This window comes from Limulus polyphemus, unplaced genomic scaffold (assembly GCF_000517525.1).
Source record: "Limulus polyphemus unplaced genomic scaffold, Limulus_polyphemus-2.1.2 Scaffold110, whole genome shotgun sequence".
Classification (NCBI taxonomy): domain Eukaryota; kingdom Metazoa; phylum Arthropoda; class Merostomata; order Xiphosura; family Limulidae; genus Limulus; species Limulus polyphemus.
This window is the reverse complement of record NW_013665720.1, coordinates 870,930-887,197: the sequence shown is the minus strand read 5'-3', so window position 1 is coordinate 887,197 and position 16,268 is coordinate 870,930. Positions and strand designations below refer to the sequence as shown.

Below are 16,268 nucleotides of genomic sequence, written 5' to 3'. Positions count from 1 at the left end.
AATTGAGGCTTGATATCCTGCTAAGCAAAAAAAAAGGAGCAAAATAAAGTGACTGGAATGTAATTATTACTAAAAAAATGGAATCAGCATGCAAAGTCACAGAGCAGCCTTGATAAATCAGTACAGAGTCTCTACGTTTGAATATTTGTAGATTGTAATATTGCTGCAAAACAAAAATATTTTTATACACTGTAATTTTCACAAAAACAAGGTTACAGCCTCTAAAACATAAATACATCCCTTGGCACATATTAAAACTTTCCACAAATAAATCTATTTCCATTTGCCAGTCTTATATATATATATATATACTATTGACTGAATCCCAACCTGTAGCCATAGAGTAATGTGTTCCCAACCACTGGAATCACAATGAGAAGGTAAGTAACACTAAAGCAGACAAACCTTCTCCTCCACCTGAAGAAGCCTGAAAGGCAACACTCCAGGCTTGGAATGACGGGATTGTGTATGCCGTACCAACCAAAGGAACAGAACTCATCTGGTCTGGAATTATGAACATTCATCCTTACTCCCTAATCGAGAGGGCAAAGAGCACTCCACTTGCCCCTGGAATTATATGGAGGACATGGAACAACTGTGCTCAACCAAGAACCTATGATGGGACCACTCCACATTTGGAATCATGAGAAGATAGTGGACCCCCTTCCATGAACAATGTACTGAATCGATATTAATAAAAAAAAAGGGCCATGCACACCTCAAGCAGATAGCCAAATCTGAACCAGTATTATTAGTAGGCTCCTACACAGTCTGGTGCTCCTCCTACTGACATCTGAGAAAAAATATCCAAGAACCTGAGTAGGAGAGCCCCTAACTTTGCCCTCTTCTCCAAGAGTGGAGGAATCCACTCTAACACTTTGGAGAAAAAGCCTCTGTCCACCACCCCAGTGACTGGAAACCAGGTGTGGTAAGGACTCCCTAGTTCCACTCGTAGAACCTAGGGAGTAACGTGCATTGGGGAGTCCTGAGGAACAGTGCAATAGGTGAACCGAGTTCCCTAAATTTTGAAATTGACCTTGACTTATTCAATCCAATGAATCCAGCAGGGACAAGCTTTACTCATGATAGTCCATAAGTAGCAGTCCAGCAGAGTACAATAATACCACCCAGTCTGCCTCTAGGTCGTCTTATGGAATACCTCATTTCTACAGAGCCTGTTGCAACCTAGATAAAGTATATTATGCTAATGGTTGCTAGTGCAAAAAATTAGTTTAATAAAAGCACATTTGCATGGGCAACACTTGCCATAGAGTGGGATCCTGTGAAAAGGAGGTAAAGGGCCCTGAAAAATGAAGTGACAATATTAGTAATGAAGATACTCACACCTCATTATAATCTAGCAGGTATGGTTAAGATGGCTATAGGAAGTAGTCAAAAACCATCACAGGATGATTCTGCCAGATCATACAAATGTGAGATATAAGTATTTGGTGAGGCCCTCACAACGTCCCCCAGCAAGTAATTCAACCAGGCCGCTATGGACATAAAAATGTGACGAGTCTGATGAGATGTGACTTGCAGAAGAAATAAGCGATATGGATAAATTTTTGTACCCACCTCGACAACCTTCAGGATTGCCCACCTCCTCCACTTCCTCTTTGGCCATCTCTGTTGAGGCAGCCATGAAGGGAAATGTAAGACACCACTGTGGAATTGTCAAAGTGAAGCATAATGATTTTTCCCCTCATTAAGTACAGACCTTGAAACATTGACCTTTGAACAACAAGAAGTCCCTGGAATTTCTGACATTTGAGATATTCATCCCATCACTGAAGCAAGGCATCTGCGAAGAGATGGACCTCTGAATGAGGTGGCACCAGAAGAACATCTATTGTAGTATTGTTCTGATCTCACCACCGCTCAAGATTGAAGAAGTTGATCCTAAATAAGGAGACTGGGGAATTCAGTGAATCGCTGTTCATGATGCATTGGTTACATTGAGACCACTGAAGGGATCTCATGTGTTAGGAATGAGGAATATGAGTGATGCCCACATCCCCAAAAGAAAAAGAACCATCTGCACAGAGGGAGAATGATATGTGAGTAGGAGTCTGACTGCCTGTTCCACAGCATGGAGCCGGATGGGAGTTGGTTGAGCCTGACTGAGATACATGTTGTAAAAGTCACCCAGATGGATGATATATTGCATTGGTGTGAGAATAGATTGCTTTGATCGCTTCTGAAATTAGAATCTGGGTGTGACGTTCCACCAACTGACGAGATTGTGCCACCAGTAACCAGTCCTAGGGAATGGAGGTAATGAGATAAAGCTCATATGATTTGGCAGAACATATATGGTGCCAATGCTAGTCGGAAGGGCAGAGCCTTGAACTGCAGCACCTAACCCTTGTGAACAAAATACAGATAGGGCAGGACGACTCCACTATGGGAATGTGTAGATAGGTGTCGGCACCATAGAACTTGGTCATCCATAGCTCTAGTAAAAAATGCCAATGCAGAATGAAGAATGATTCTATTGTGAACCTTGGAAGATCAAGGAATTGATTTATACAAGAAAGATTGATGACCAAATGGAAATCTCCTGTCTTATTTGGCAGAACAAACAAACATGAATAAAATCCTGTAAAAACTAGTATGACCCTCTCTACTGTCCCATTGACCAACAAATCTCTGATAGCCCAGGAAAGAAGTTCTGCGGGAAGCAGAAACACTACAGGTTGGGTGGATAGTGGTGGTGAAGATGTAAACTGAATGACTAATCTTGATGCAAGAGCCTGTAGTACTCATGGTAAAGGTTTTCCACACATCCAGAAATTCTCGGAGCCGAGTCCCCACAGAACCCAAAGGCAACCGATAGTCACCGCCATCACAAGTGGCATTGTTTTGTTTTTGTTTTGAATTTCGCGCAAAGCTACACAAGGGCTATCTGCACTAGCCATCCCTAATAAGAAGTGTAAGACTAGAGGGAAGGCAGCTAGTCATCACCACCCACTGCCAACTCTTGGGCTACTCTTTTACCAGTGAATAGTGGGATTGACCATCACATTATAATGCCCTCACAGCTGAAAGGGCGAGCATGTTTGGTATGATGGGGATTCGAACCCGTGACCCTCAGATTAGGAGTTGAGTGCCCTAACCACCTGGCCATGCCGGGTGTGGCATTCTGACCAAGAAGAGGAACAGAATCTATTCTGGGTACCAATGGACCAAGAGGCTAATTTCAAGGATCAGGTACACTGATATAGAACTATGACCCTCTGTAGGAGCCGAGGAAAGTCAAGAAGCCAACATTGATAAGGATTAATGCAGATGAGTGACATCAACCCTTGAATCTAAAGACTCACTGTGTGTGTGTGTGTGGGGGGGGGGGGGGTTAGACCATTGCCCCCTATTGGATCACTGGACTTTAGGCATATTGACTGCCAGGGTCATTAAGGCTGTCAATGTGTTCAGACTCCTCACCATTACTGACGATGTGCATGGCTGGTATAATGAAGTGCGTGGCACTTGATTGTCTGTTGTGCAGCTTAAAGGGAACACTAATCTCTACCCAACAAATCCTGACAACATAAGAGCCAAGAGACTATGGAAAGTGCAGAAGTTGACACTTGAACCAAGGTAGATGCTAACAATGGTCCCAACACATCATCAAGTTGGTGTGGCTATCACTGAGAGGCTTCTGACAAAAGTTGGAGGTATAATAAATATCTTATCACTGTAGTTAGGGTCAGAGGAATTCTAGAAAACTGTGATCTATTCAGGATGATCACAGACTCTGTTCTGAAACCTCAAATTTCCAGGAATAGGTCTATTCTTTGAGTCTAATTATGCATCCACCTGGCGGTGGTAGGCAAAGCATGTTGTTCCAACAAATGTGGCAGACAAGGCCTAGCTGTCCCTTCACATAACTGAGCAGTAAATCTCCCTGCATGAACCACAATATCAGGGGATGGAAGGATAACTAAGTATTTGCTCTCAGACCTTTCTGCCATCAAGAAAGGCACAGATACAAAAGCAACCAGAGAAAGACTCAAAATATTACACACTTGATTTGCCAACTGAAGAAGAGAAGCTGGAGGTGGTTGATTCCAATTTAGCCTCATGAGAACCTGACAGAAAAGTGAATCCATATTCTTTACAGAATGTCCAGGATTGCCTGCAAGTACAGCCTCAGAGCCCCTGGAGAAACACCACTGGGCTGAATACATGTATCCATCTCACAACGAATAAGGTCAAAGAGCCTCAACTGAGAGTTACTCCCACCCACCCACCTGTTGAGCAATGCTAAATATTAAAGGATAGGAAAGACCTGATTTGCCTCTGTGCTGAAATTAATAATCTGGCAATTCATGCTATATGTTGGCTTGACAAATGATTTTTTTTGTTTACAAAAATGAACTAGGCAGAAAGAAGAATGCTTAAAGTATCTCCAACAGTCATAGTACAAAGAAACCCATTAGTGAATGTTTTGTTGAGAAAAAGTGATACTGTTATCTGAATGAGGTGCTTATATAAAGTGACAGGATAGAGGGTGCATTGACATAGTTGGAGAGTGCCATGATACAGATATCGCCCAAATGAGCCACAAAATGAGGTGACGGAAGGAACACTAAATATTGGTCCATAGATACTTCACCAAGGAAGGCAGGTTGTGAATCATAGGAAACAGGAGATAAGGATAAGACAGCCCAAATCTGATTAACTAGTTCCAAAAAAAAGGGTAAAGAAGGTCTGGATAAATCCCCTAATATCACTCGTGACTGGAAAATATATAATCGGGAGAGGGGAATAGGCTATCCAAATTCTCATCCTCCCTGTCAGACACTCCTGTGATGGTGAAAGTTGCATGAATGTGGCCATTTCTTGCCAATCGGGGAACCGGCAGAAGTAGTAACAGCTGTGGTAGTGCTGTGAAACTGCAAGTACATAGTGACAATTCCTAACTTGAAGCAAAAAAAATATGAAAAAGTTGGAAAAAGCATACTTTCACAATTCCAAAACATGAAATATTAAAGCAATATTAAAGAAAAACGAAGTCTGTAGTATAAAGTGTGATGTTGACAAATATGTGAGCAAAAACAAGCACGACTGTATGGTACTACTTCCAATCAAGAAGTGGTTAATGAGTGCAAATGTGGAGAAGGCACTGGTTATGATAAGGGTTGTGTCACACATATATTGGTGGAGAGCTGCTGCATAATCATTTACATGTGTATATGCAGAAGTGGGAGGTGGAAGGCTAGTGGTGAGTATTTAAAATTTGCACCAATAGAGGGCAATACTACTCAAAAAAGCTATTTTGTGAGAAGACAAAAGACTGTATAGGAATATCAATTTTTTTTTTCTGAGGATGAGGACCTCAAAATGCATTAAGGAAAAGTTTATCAGAATACCTGGTCTAAGAATGACCTTGATGCCCTTCACTGAAGCCTGTTACAGTAGAAATTGTGGTGGTGGACAATGTTTCCTCTTATTTTTTCAATCCGTGTGCAGAATGAATTTGTTCATATGCACCAGGCAATGTGTGGATTTGCACTACCAGTTCTTTTTTTTTGTGTGTGTGTGTGTGTGTGAGGGGGAGGGGACACTTTTTAATGCTCCCAGTTGGTTATTTTCAAGGTCATTAAGGCCATCAACATGTTGAAACAACTCATCATTACTGAGGATGCGAGTGTGCGGCATTTGATTGGTTGTTGTGAAGCCGAGCAGCCGTGCAACTTAGAGGAACACTGGTTTTAGGCAATAGTGCATGATCACAGCATTAAAAATAGTATGATCAACAATGAAGAAAGTAGTTACAGGAGCAACAAGATACCTGGAACATCATTCTTATGAGGTGTAAGTAAACCCTCATTATCTGTTTTTCATAACTTCAACAATATATTTTGATACATATATATATGCATACACAAAGTGGTGTGGGAACGCATGGGAACAGCAGGATTTAGCAATATAGGTGTAAAAGTGTACAAAAGCTTAAGAACATTCTGTTTCCTACTAACACATTAACCAATAAATGCTTAGTTTCCAGTAATATAAATACAACTTGTTTTGGTTTACCTAATATTTCTAACTTAACCTTCTTGTTAAGCACTTTAAAAGCCTTATCGAAAAGGGATATTACTAGAGTTTATGCAGACAAGTTAATTTGTTGCAGCATACGATTTTTAGAAGCAATGAAGGAAGATAAGAGTAAAAATGCCTTAGAAGCAGAGAATGCCATTAAGCAAATGAAGTTGCATTAATAATATTGACAGATAACAACAAGATTGTTTCAATCAATCATGGTCAATTTTTAACCAGTATCATAAACAATATGAAGCAATTCACACCAACTTTTTCTAATGCACCAAACATAATTTCTGAGCTCCGTACCTTAGAGGTCAATGACTGTCCAGCAGAGATAAATCCAGGCTTTGGAGAAAGGGAAATAGAGTCCCTTTGTAAATATTTCAGATTGCCCTTTTCAAAAACAACCACAGCATACAGAGACTTTCTAGACAACTGTGAACTGTGGGCACCATATTCCATCAGGTCTGAATCCTTTAATTGGGTGTTCAGAAATCATCCCATGCAATTCTTCCGAATGTGAGTGATGCTTTAGAAGCATGAACCTTATCATTATGGAAACGAGGTCTAGGCTGTTAATCAACCATGTGACAAATCTCATGTTCATTAGCTTCATGGCCCTTTGATTCAAAACTGGAAACCAGACGACTATGAATACAAATGGCTTAGGTGTCATCATGCAATAACTGATACACGAACAAGAGTAGCCAATTCCAAAGAACTCACTATCGATTAAATTTGGAAGTTCTGTTAATAAGTTATCTAGGAATTCAAAAGTTCAAAAGGTGAGAGAAAAATTTATTTTTTATTGTAACATTTTCAAATGTAGATTTCAATTACAATTTACAGCTACTATTTCTGAAATATGTGTTTTTATGTATTGGTGATATAATAAATACTAATCATAGTAACACTTTCAAAACACATTCCCTCACTTCTTTATGTAGCACTAAACCACTGCATATAGTATAAATATATATCATATCCAATAATTTTATTGGTTCTTCACAAGTCTGAGTACATTCACAACTCTGAATTTCCTTCAGTAATGTCTTCCATTTTTGTGTAACATTTGGAAAATATACATTTGCCTGAGGAAGAAAAAAGCAACTCCTCTCATCTTTAGATTTTTAATATGTTAAATGCTGCGATGCCTGGCACCATCTATGACAAGTGCTGATACATTTTAATGTTATATCACTGTTTTGAATTAAACAATAGCAATAATAACAAATCTAAAACATGTAATCTCTACCTTTGTGTATTTGTGATGCACATGTGCATCGTAAGCACATGCAAACAAATGCTAAACATGCACATGTAAGTCCTAAGCAGTGAACATGCTAAGAAGATTGTGTGCTAATAATTCCAAGTGCCTAATTCAAGCAATTTTTATCTAGATCTTTCACTACATTCTTCTCTCACTTATCCTGAAGTCTTTCTTACCCAAGTCTTGATCTTTCCCAAAGTGATTACAATTATCAACTAGCACTTTATACAGACCTCTAACTGTATTTTAGTGAGTCTTTTAGGCAATACACTTATATAAATGAAGTCCTCCTCCTCCAAACTTTATGATGACTTTTGAATGCTGTTCGAGCAGTTCCAAGGCACAGAAGTCTATGGAACATGTCTGTCAATGGTATTACAAGAATTCATATTTGTCTATCACCTTGAAAAGGAACTGGTATGTTGGCTTGAACATTTGTCTAGAATTTTGTCTTGGTGAAACCATACCTTATTCACATTTAATCCATAAAGAGGTGGTATTTCTTCATACTATAGTAGTTACAGTACATTAGTCTGATAGAATTTAGAGTTTGCTTGGACATTTTCTAGACCCTCTGGATGCTCAACTTATCATTATAACTGCAATCAATAACAATCCATGGAAAAACATTTGAGACATCGCTATGTACCATTTTATAAATACAGTACCATCAGAAGGTCAATAATAAACTGCCTCGACTTTTGCAGGCACTTAAATAGACAAGCTTTGTCTAACATGACAACGTACTTCCAAATGTCATATGCCAGATACTGTCTGAACATCTTTTAGCTCAGGGAGAAGACTGTGAGCATGGTTTTTGTGTTGCATTTGTTGAACATGTTTATATGTTTTGTACATAGCTCCAAAGGAGGTTTCTACTTTAACTGTAATGGCTTCTTTGTTCTTGGTTTACTTCAGTGACAATCTGTTTAACTTTATTCACTAACCTCTGATGTGTGACTGTTAGCCATGGTAGAGTACCAAATTTTTTTCTCCTGAAATCACACCTTCCCTGGTTTCATCAGTGTAGTTCAAAACTACAGATATTCCCTTTTTTGAAATACTAATTTTTTACAATTTATATGCCTGTTTGATTAGAAAATAGAAACCTTTACATTGGAAATTCATTTAACCCTTCCAGAAAAGGTTAATTTTAGGCATCATGTACAATTTTTTTTTCTTTTATGAATAATTATTTTTTTAATTAATAGCATATAATCATTTCACTTATTAAGATATGTTTAGAATTTAAATTTTCTTCCATCAGAAATCGAACATCCTAGATGGAGGTCATAATTATGAAAAAACATAATTTCAGATTGCACAAAATGCTATGGATATGTAGTTTTAAAATTTTAAAAACAATCATGAAAAGCAAAAACGTTCTGCAGTCTCAAAATTCTCATTTTTTGACACAATGTAAAATTTACTCAAAATAAATATTATTTCACTTAGTTATTTTCACTTAGACTTTTTCTTAAATACAAATGTAAATTCTATCATTTCTAGGAGAATTCATGATTATTGGTTGTAACTGTTGTCATATTTACTGCTGTTCAACTGCTGGTTAGTCTCCAAAATATCTACCTGATAGCAACAATATTGCTTTCAAGTTTCCATGGTGATCTCAATTTTTCTTTAGGTTTTCCCATACATGTACATCTGTATCTTCAATTCTGCCAAATGACTAAACAATACCAATATTGAAACTATAATGAAGCAAATGTCCCTAAAATGGTGGAAAGATATTACCCATAAAATTGATATGATTCTAATCATAAAAGGAATTTTATTACCATTATTGCCATCATAAACATATGCTATCATAATTTGTTTTTATACATAATGTGCTTTGTCATTTTTAAGCTTGCTATGAAATTAAGTGATTTTTATTTATCTTTTACCTATTATTTCACAGGTTTATAATATCTGTGTTACATGTATCCAAAGTGTGAACTAAATGGACACTATACAAGTTACAATTTTACAAGCAGCAGGATACTTTCCTATACAGTATAGGAAAACTGTAGATTAAACACTAATAACATAAAAGTAATATACATATGATGTTGTTGGTATTTTTTAGGACAAAGTTATACACAGGGCTTCTGGTTTTTGGTGTTTATTTTTAGCTGTTTTATAGTTTCATTTAGATATCTTAAAATCAATGTTTGTTCAGGGGTTATCATTTTTAGTTTCATGTAGATATCTTAAAATCAGTGTTTTTTGGAGTTTTCACTTTTAATATCATAATGAGTATAGTAATATACCATATATTCTCTGCACAATTTCTCTTGTGGAAACAATAACAGGTACAAAACATAGTTCTATTTATTTTCAATCTTTGTAAAAACAGCTATTTTATATGAAATTATAAAAACAAACTTATCACTAATGAATGAAATGTGTTCCTTTTTCTTCAGAGTAATATTCCAAGGCAATGTAATCTGTATGGAAAGGCTTAAGTCTCATAAGCATAATGACTGAGGAAAGTGGGAACGTAAACTGAATAACCATTTCAAGTGTTCACTGGAAAAACAAAGATTTCATTTTCTTGTATTAGGAGTGTTTTATTACTGTTTACTAGTTAAAACTGAAAATCACAAGCCCTAGCTACACAATAGGCTATTTTCACTATGTTAACATCATGATGAACCAAACCTTGGATTTTAGCATTTTAAGTACATAAAATTACCACTGACTCAACAAGAACTTATAAAGATGATATCCTATTTACTTTGATCTGAACAGTTTGTGATGACTCCTTAAAATTTAGGAAGACCATAAAGTCTTAAAGTTTACAAAAGCTATGTCAACTTAGTCAGAAATATGTATTCATACAAGTAAATAGACAAACTTCTAAAATTGCATGATCCCTACCTTACAAAATCTTCATAAACAAGTGTTTTTATTAAATATATAAGCCAGTTATTTTATCATGTAAATGCTCCCGATACTATTTACTTATGGTAAATAAGGTTTTTCCTGACAAATTTGAAATTCCATGAAGTAATACTTATAACTCAAATAGATTATTGTTTTATAGAAATTGCTGTGTAGGTTTATTGTTCATAGTTCTTTTCACTGACTTTGTTATTTTTGTAAATTTCATTTAAATGTGTAACTTTAGAGATACAAATATGTGTGATTGTTTTTGTTACAATCATCAAGTACGTGAAACCACCAACGTTCTTCCACTACAGTTTGTATCTACTACAAGGAAACAAAGTTAAAAGTAAACACACTGAAGTGGTTGCCATATTACTCAAACTCATATAATACAGTGTAAGATATGTGTGTAAAAAATAATGAACATGATACATATAAATAGTGCAAAAGAATGGACAGTTAAAATAACTGTAATTATGAAATTACTTGTGCAAGACAAACACATGCTGTCATGCTTTCAATTTGCTAATATATATATATATATATACATCAATGTTATGGATACTTCAAAGCTAAGATGTAAAACATTTACGAAATTATTTCAAAAGACTAGAGTTATTTGGTTTAAATAAGACAAAGTTCTTTACAACATTTGTCATTATACAAAACCAATAGTTTTGGTCATAGAAGACCATCACTATACATGTAGATTGCAAGTTAAATTTTTCATCTCTGAGGTGATACATTCAAAAAAGTAATCATCTGTATCTCATGCGATACATGCATGTATTTCTAAACTTTAACACAGTTATCACAATAAATAAGTCTTTTGTCAATGCCACTTCACATTACAAATAAGTGAAATACAAAAACTACCTTGCCAGTGTTTTCCTTAGAGGGTTCTTGCTTGTAGTTTGAAAATATACTTCACAAAAATGATCTAAAATCTGCTTTTTCACTTCAAAATCAATATCATTATTTCTTGACATTTCAAGTGCCACCTGGTGAAAGAAAGCTGCTTTAAAAAATCAACATACACACTATGTAACTGCTTGGAATGCACTATTATGAGTACAGATCTACCTTGTAAAAATTATATCACATTTATGCAAATCCATACTTTTAAAAAATATATTAGCTGCACAGAATTAAGCCAAGAAATTAAATTTCAGTACCTTAAAAAGTTTTTGAACTTAAATGAAAATCTCTCCTCATATAATTATATGTACAACGACTGTACTATTAATTAATACCTTTTAAAACATAAGAACACAGTGGCATAAATATATATCCATCACAATCAAATTGATCAGTCTTAATACAAATAAGTAGAAAATGTACACAAATTGATTACACACACCATTTCTGTTTGTTTGTTTCTTAAATAATTGATTTAGTCCCTAGCTTTCATGCTGCTAAACAATACCTTGTCAGGGGTTAGAAGGTATAAAAGAACCAACATATAACTGAATGAAATTTTAATTAAAGCAAGCAGGAATAATAATATTGTATGAACCTGCTATGACAGCATTGTTTTGCAATATTAATAAATGTATGGTGCATAATCATTAAATCCTAAAAATGTTACAAAATGGAATAAAAATAAAAGTGCATGGAAATCATGTGCACTTATACATAGAATATGTAGATAAATATATATACACATGCATATATATATAATGCATATATGTGTGTGTATATATATATATGTTTGGAGATTCTGATGGACCTACAATATAGTCTGTTGTAATTTCTCTTAATTTCTTTCATTCCAAAACAACCTTACACCGTGAATAATAAAATAATAAAATGTGATAATAATCACCTGTTTAACAATCTTGATTTGAACCAAGGAATCCTTGCTTATCATCATCTTTAACACATCATCTAACAGTTTCTGCTCATTACAAAGTTTGTTACTCATCCTCTCTGAAAGTAAATAATGAAAGTACAATATCATCAGATGAACAGAATTATACATGAATGATTTCAAGTTTCAACTTCAGGATCACTGTTAACACCAGAGATTTAATCAATACTTATGCATGTTAAAAGTACAATACAAATAAGCTGAAAGCAGTAAAAAAAAAAATGTTTATAATAAAGTAATTAAAACACTGATAGCTGTCACAAAATATTAAAAGACTGTTTAGTGTATGTACTATCAATTTACTTATTTCGTAAGTGAATATTTCATGATTGTTTAGTTCTTTTCATAACAAGAGAGTTAAAAGCACTAATTTTAAAGGTGATAATTATAACAGGTTTGGTTACTTAACTCGGTAAGAATCAAACATTGTGTTTATAATTCATTGATCTTGAGGCTATCAAATGTCACGTGCAATCCATCAATGTCATGGATATAGAGATTTCTAGAAGGCCTAAGTGATAGACATATAAATAGTGGCAAGCAGATGAAAAAAACAGCAGAAGAGAGTAAAGAAAAGTAACAGGAAGGAAAAGTTAAACACAAAGTTAATTGTCATGGGAGTGAAAGGCCTAATGGTTGATACGATAGAGTGAGATTAACAATTTTGAAGAGATAAGGAGAATAAGTTGTCTCCTCAAAGGGTGTTCTAAAGTAATTGAACCAACCTGAGTGGACTATGACAAAAGGCAGACGATTGTTGGAAATACGAAAAAGGAGCAGACAATTTTTGAAGTATAGGATACAACAGCAATAACTCAACAACAATGTAAGTGAACTATATACAAATGCTATTGTGATAGAAATAGATAAAAATGATACAACTATGATAACCATAGTGTAAAGAATTTTATACATACATTTAACTTGTTCCAAATATATATATATATATTTTGAAAACAAGTGGAGTGCGTGCCATTCGTTCATTGTTTTTCATTTATCGCCAACAAGTCTCAGACACCTACTGTAGAAGAATCCTTAGCCCCACACACCCATATGCTTACTTTGATATATAAATACTACTAAAAAAGTAAGTACCTGACAAACAGCACAATTTTTCTGATATGTACCTGTTCACTTGTAGCAAAATTAAAAAAACAATCATTTGTTCATACTCCATTGATACAATGTTTGCTATATTTAAATCAAATAATGTGAATCGTATTTATACATGAGCAACCTTTCTAGTATGCAAGTTATTTTAAAGTATGTTCAATTTAAATACAAATTACAGGTTAACAATCAGCTTACTAAGTTAAAAATTTGCTAAAACAAGATGACAGGCCATCTATCTTGTCAAGGTCATTATTCACCCACAAACATACCAAAACAAATGAAATGATAATATTTACCCAAGAGCTTTGAAGTAGGTTAAGGATTGGATATGTGAGCAACTTGCTACTATTTTTTATGTCTTTCAACAGTGTGCAGGTGCCAGAAGATTGTAAGTTGAGTAAAGTACTCCTCTTTTCAAGGAAGGTGATAAAATTGCCCATGTAAGTATAAGCCTACTGCTCTTACATCAGTGGTAGAAAAAGTTTTTGAATCTCATAAAAGATGCTTTGCAAAGCCATTTAGCAAAGTTTAAAATTTTATTGGATAGTCTACATGCTTTCATTTGGGGAAAATCTTGCTTTACTAATCTTTCAACATTCTCTGAAGAGGTTACTGCTTATGCACATGAGGGTACAGGTGTAGATTTGGTATATATGGATTTTTAGAAAGCATTTGACATGGTGGCACATAAAAAAATGATCTTTTTAGGTGTGAGAGATAGGTTGGTTCAATGACTGGAAAATCGTCTAGATGGCAGGAAGCAGAGGGTTGTTATAAATGGAGTGCAATCAAACTGGATTAATGTCACGAGTGCAGTACCTCAGGACTCAGTGTTAAGAATGTTGCTATTCTTGATTTACATCAATGATGCAGATGAAGGAATGGTCAATAAATTACTTAAATTTGCTGATGATATTAGGTCTTGGATATTACTGGCTGTGAAGAAGATGCTACTGCTTTACAAAAAGGGTCTGAATTAACTGGCAAGTTGAGCAAGTAAATGGCAGAGGGTTTTTACTTATAATAAATGCAATGTAATACATGAAGGTTATCATAACTTGAGTTATAAGTCTGATAGGAATAACTTTAATAGTGCTATGGAAGAAAAGGATCCTGGTGTTGTGGTTGATCAGTCTCTCAAGCCATCCAAGCAATATGTTGTTTCAAGTTGCAGGGCAAATAGTATTTTAGGTTGTATCTACAAAAATATTGAATAGAAGTCTAGAGAGGTTATAATTTCATTGTATAGGTCACTGGTTAGGCCACATTTGGAATACTGTGTTTAGTCTTGGGCTCCTCAACTTCGAAACAACAGTGAATTGTTGAAAAGGGTTCGGAGGAATTTACTAGGATGATACCTGGGATGTAAAAGTTATCACAAGAGGAAAGATCTCTGAAATGCCAAATTGGTCAACACAGCTATTAAATCCATAAAATACAGCTTTCAGTAAAAAAAAAAAGGAACACAGCTAATTATTAGTTTCCTGTACTGTATTACTTACTTGTTAAAAATGAGTTCAAGAGATTTGTTGAAACACTGCATGGATCTTAAGATCAGCTTACTAACTGCATGGCACTTTACAGATCCTCTTATGAAGAGTGAATAAAACAATATGGGAAAGTGTATTGGAATATGTGTGCAAGAGCAAATTAGCATCATCCCATCCCAATAGAGTTCTGTCACACTGAAAAGTCTGCTGACTTTAACCATCACTATTGTAGTGAAGAAATATGACTTTTCAAACAAAAATATTAATTACAATCTATTTGAGACCAACCATGACACAACCAGAACTGGTTGTACTAACAATTTCCAATAAGTCTGATTTTGTTAATGTTAGTTTGTACAAAAAAAGTGAACTTGAGTTGGAGCAAAAACTTGAAAAAGTATGCAATTTTGCCTCAATGATACTGACAGCAAGAAAAACTAAAGTAAATGCCCAAAACTGTGAACTGGCATCACTATTAGTGTTAGTGGCTAGTTACATTAATGTTCCATCAGGCTTACAAATAGTGTAGAGGTGGAGCAACATCAGATTGAAAACTTGTTTAAGGTTCCAAAAATAGCTAGCAGTAGCACTAGGCCTAATTCAAGAAAACAACTTGTGATTTTCTATGGAACTGAACAGATTAAAATTTCTCTAACAGTAACAAGAGATTCCATCCGTCGGATGATATCACACATTCTGTGCAAAATTGGTCTCCTGGTACCCATTTCCTGCAGAATAATAATAATTACAGTCTGGCCAAATCCCAACGTCACACCATACTGTAATTTACAGTAACTTACATTTTTACACTGTACAAGTTTAAGTTATGGTATAAATTATAATTATAATGACAGAAAATGTCTTAACTCTTTCGTAAGTTGTTAGTGAACCTATCTTACTTGAGATATCTCCAAGTTCAACTTCAAGGTGTATATATATATATATATATATTGTTGTTGTTCTTCTTTTTCTTTCAGAATATACACGTGTTTTTCTTACATCCAATTAATAATCTCGTATATGATATTTCATCATTTTTTCACACAAATTAAAGCTGTTGTTAGATCTCCTGCACACAACATTCAACACACGTGCCTTTCTATCGAGGTTACACTATTGCAAAAACCGAAACAAAACGGCAAACTAAAACACACAACAGACCGAACTTATTATTACATAATTAAGATATTAAGTTTGAAAAAAAATCCGTAAAACAAAGTTTAAGTGAAATTAAATATGTTTATAAAAGTTATTAATATCGCACAACAATCAATAAACATAATAAAAATTAAAATATATGGTGTGTACGCATTTTACAAACTGGTGAAGAATGATAATGTTACGTCTCCGTTTGTTAATTAACTTTCCGTAACTTCGTTCCGACGAAACTTTAGCGACACAAGTCTTTACTTAATAAAACTGGTTTATTCTTTCCGAATATAACTTTACGATACACTTAATTTCAATATTCGCGCTAAAACAAACACTATAACGAACGAACGTTAACTTCAACAATACCATGTGACTGCAGTTCAATTACTCACTATCTACACACACAAATTACCTTACATTATCCCGTCACGTT

General features: G+C 34.9%; 1 protein-coding gene across 2 annotated transcripts in view; it reads right to left on the bottom strand.

The window, feature by feature from the left end:
* The window catches only part of LOC106471143 (thyroid adenoma-associated protein homolog), a 239,364-nt gene extending 223,574 nt beyond the window's left edge, over positions 1 to 15,790 (bottom strand). The window contains exons 1-3 of one of the 2 annotated variants that reach the window (XM_022400635.1): positions 15,583 to 15,790; positions 12,036 to 12,139; positions 11,087 to 11,211 (exon numbers count right to left, since the gene is read on the bottom strand). In XM_022400635.1, the coding sequence (XP_022256343.1) occupies positions 11,087 to 11,211; positions 12,036 to 12,134 (224 nt within the window). In that variant the 5' untranslated portion in view covers positions 12,135 to 12,139; positions 15,583 to 15,790. Of the gene's footprint in view, positions 1 to 11,086; positions 11,226 to 12,035; positions 12,140 to 15,582 lie in introns of those variants that run through there. The other variant, XM_022400640.1, reaches the window with a different exon arrangement.
* Positions 15,791 to 16,268: the final 478 nt, after the last annotated feature.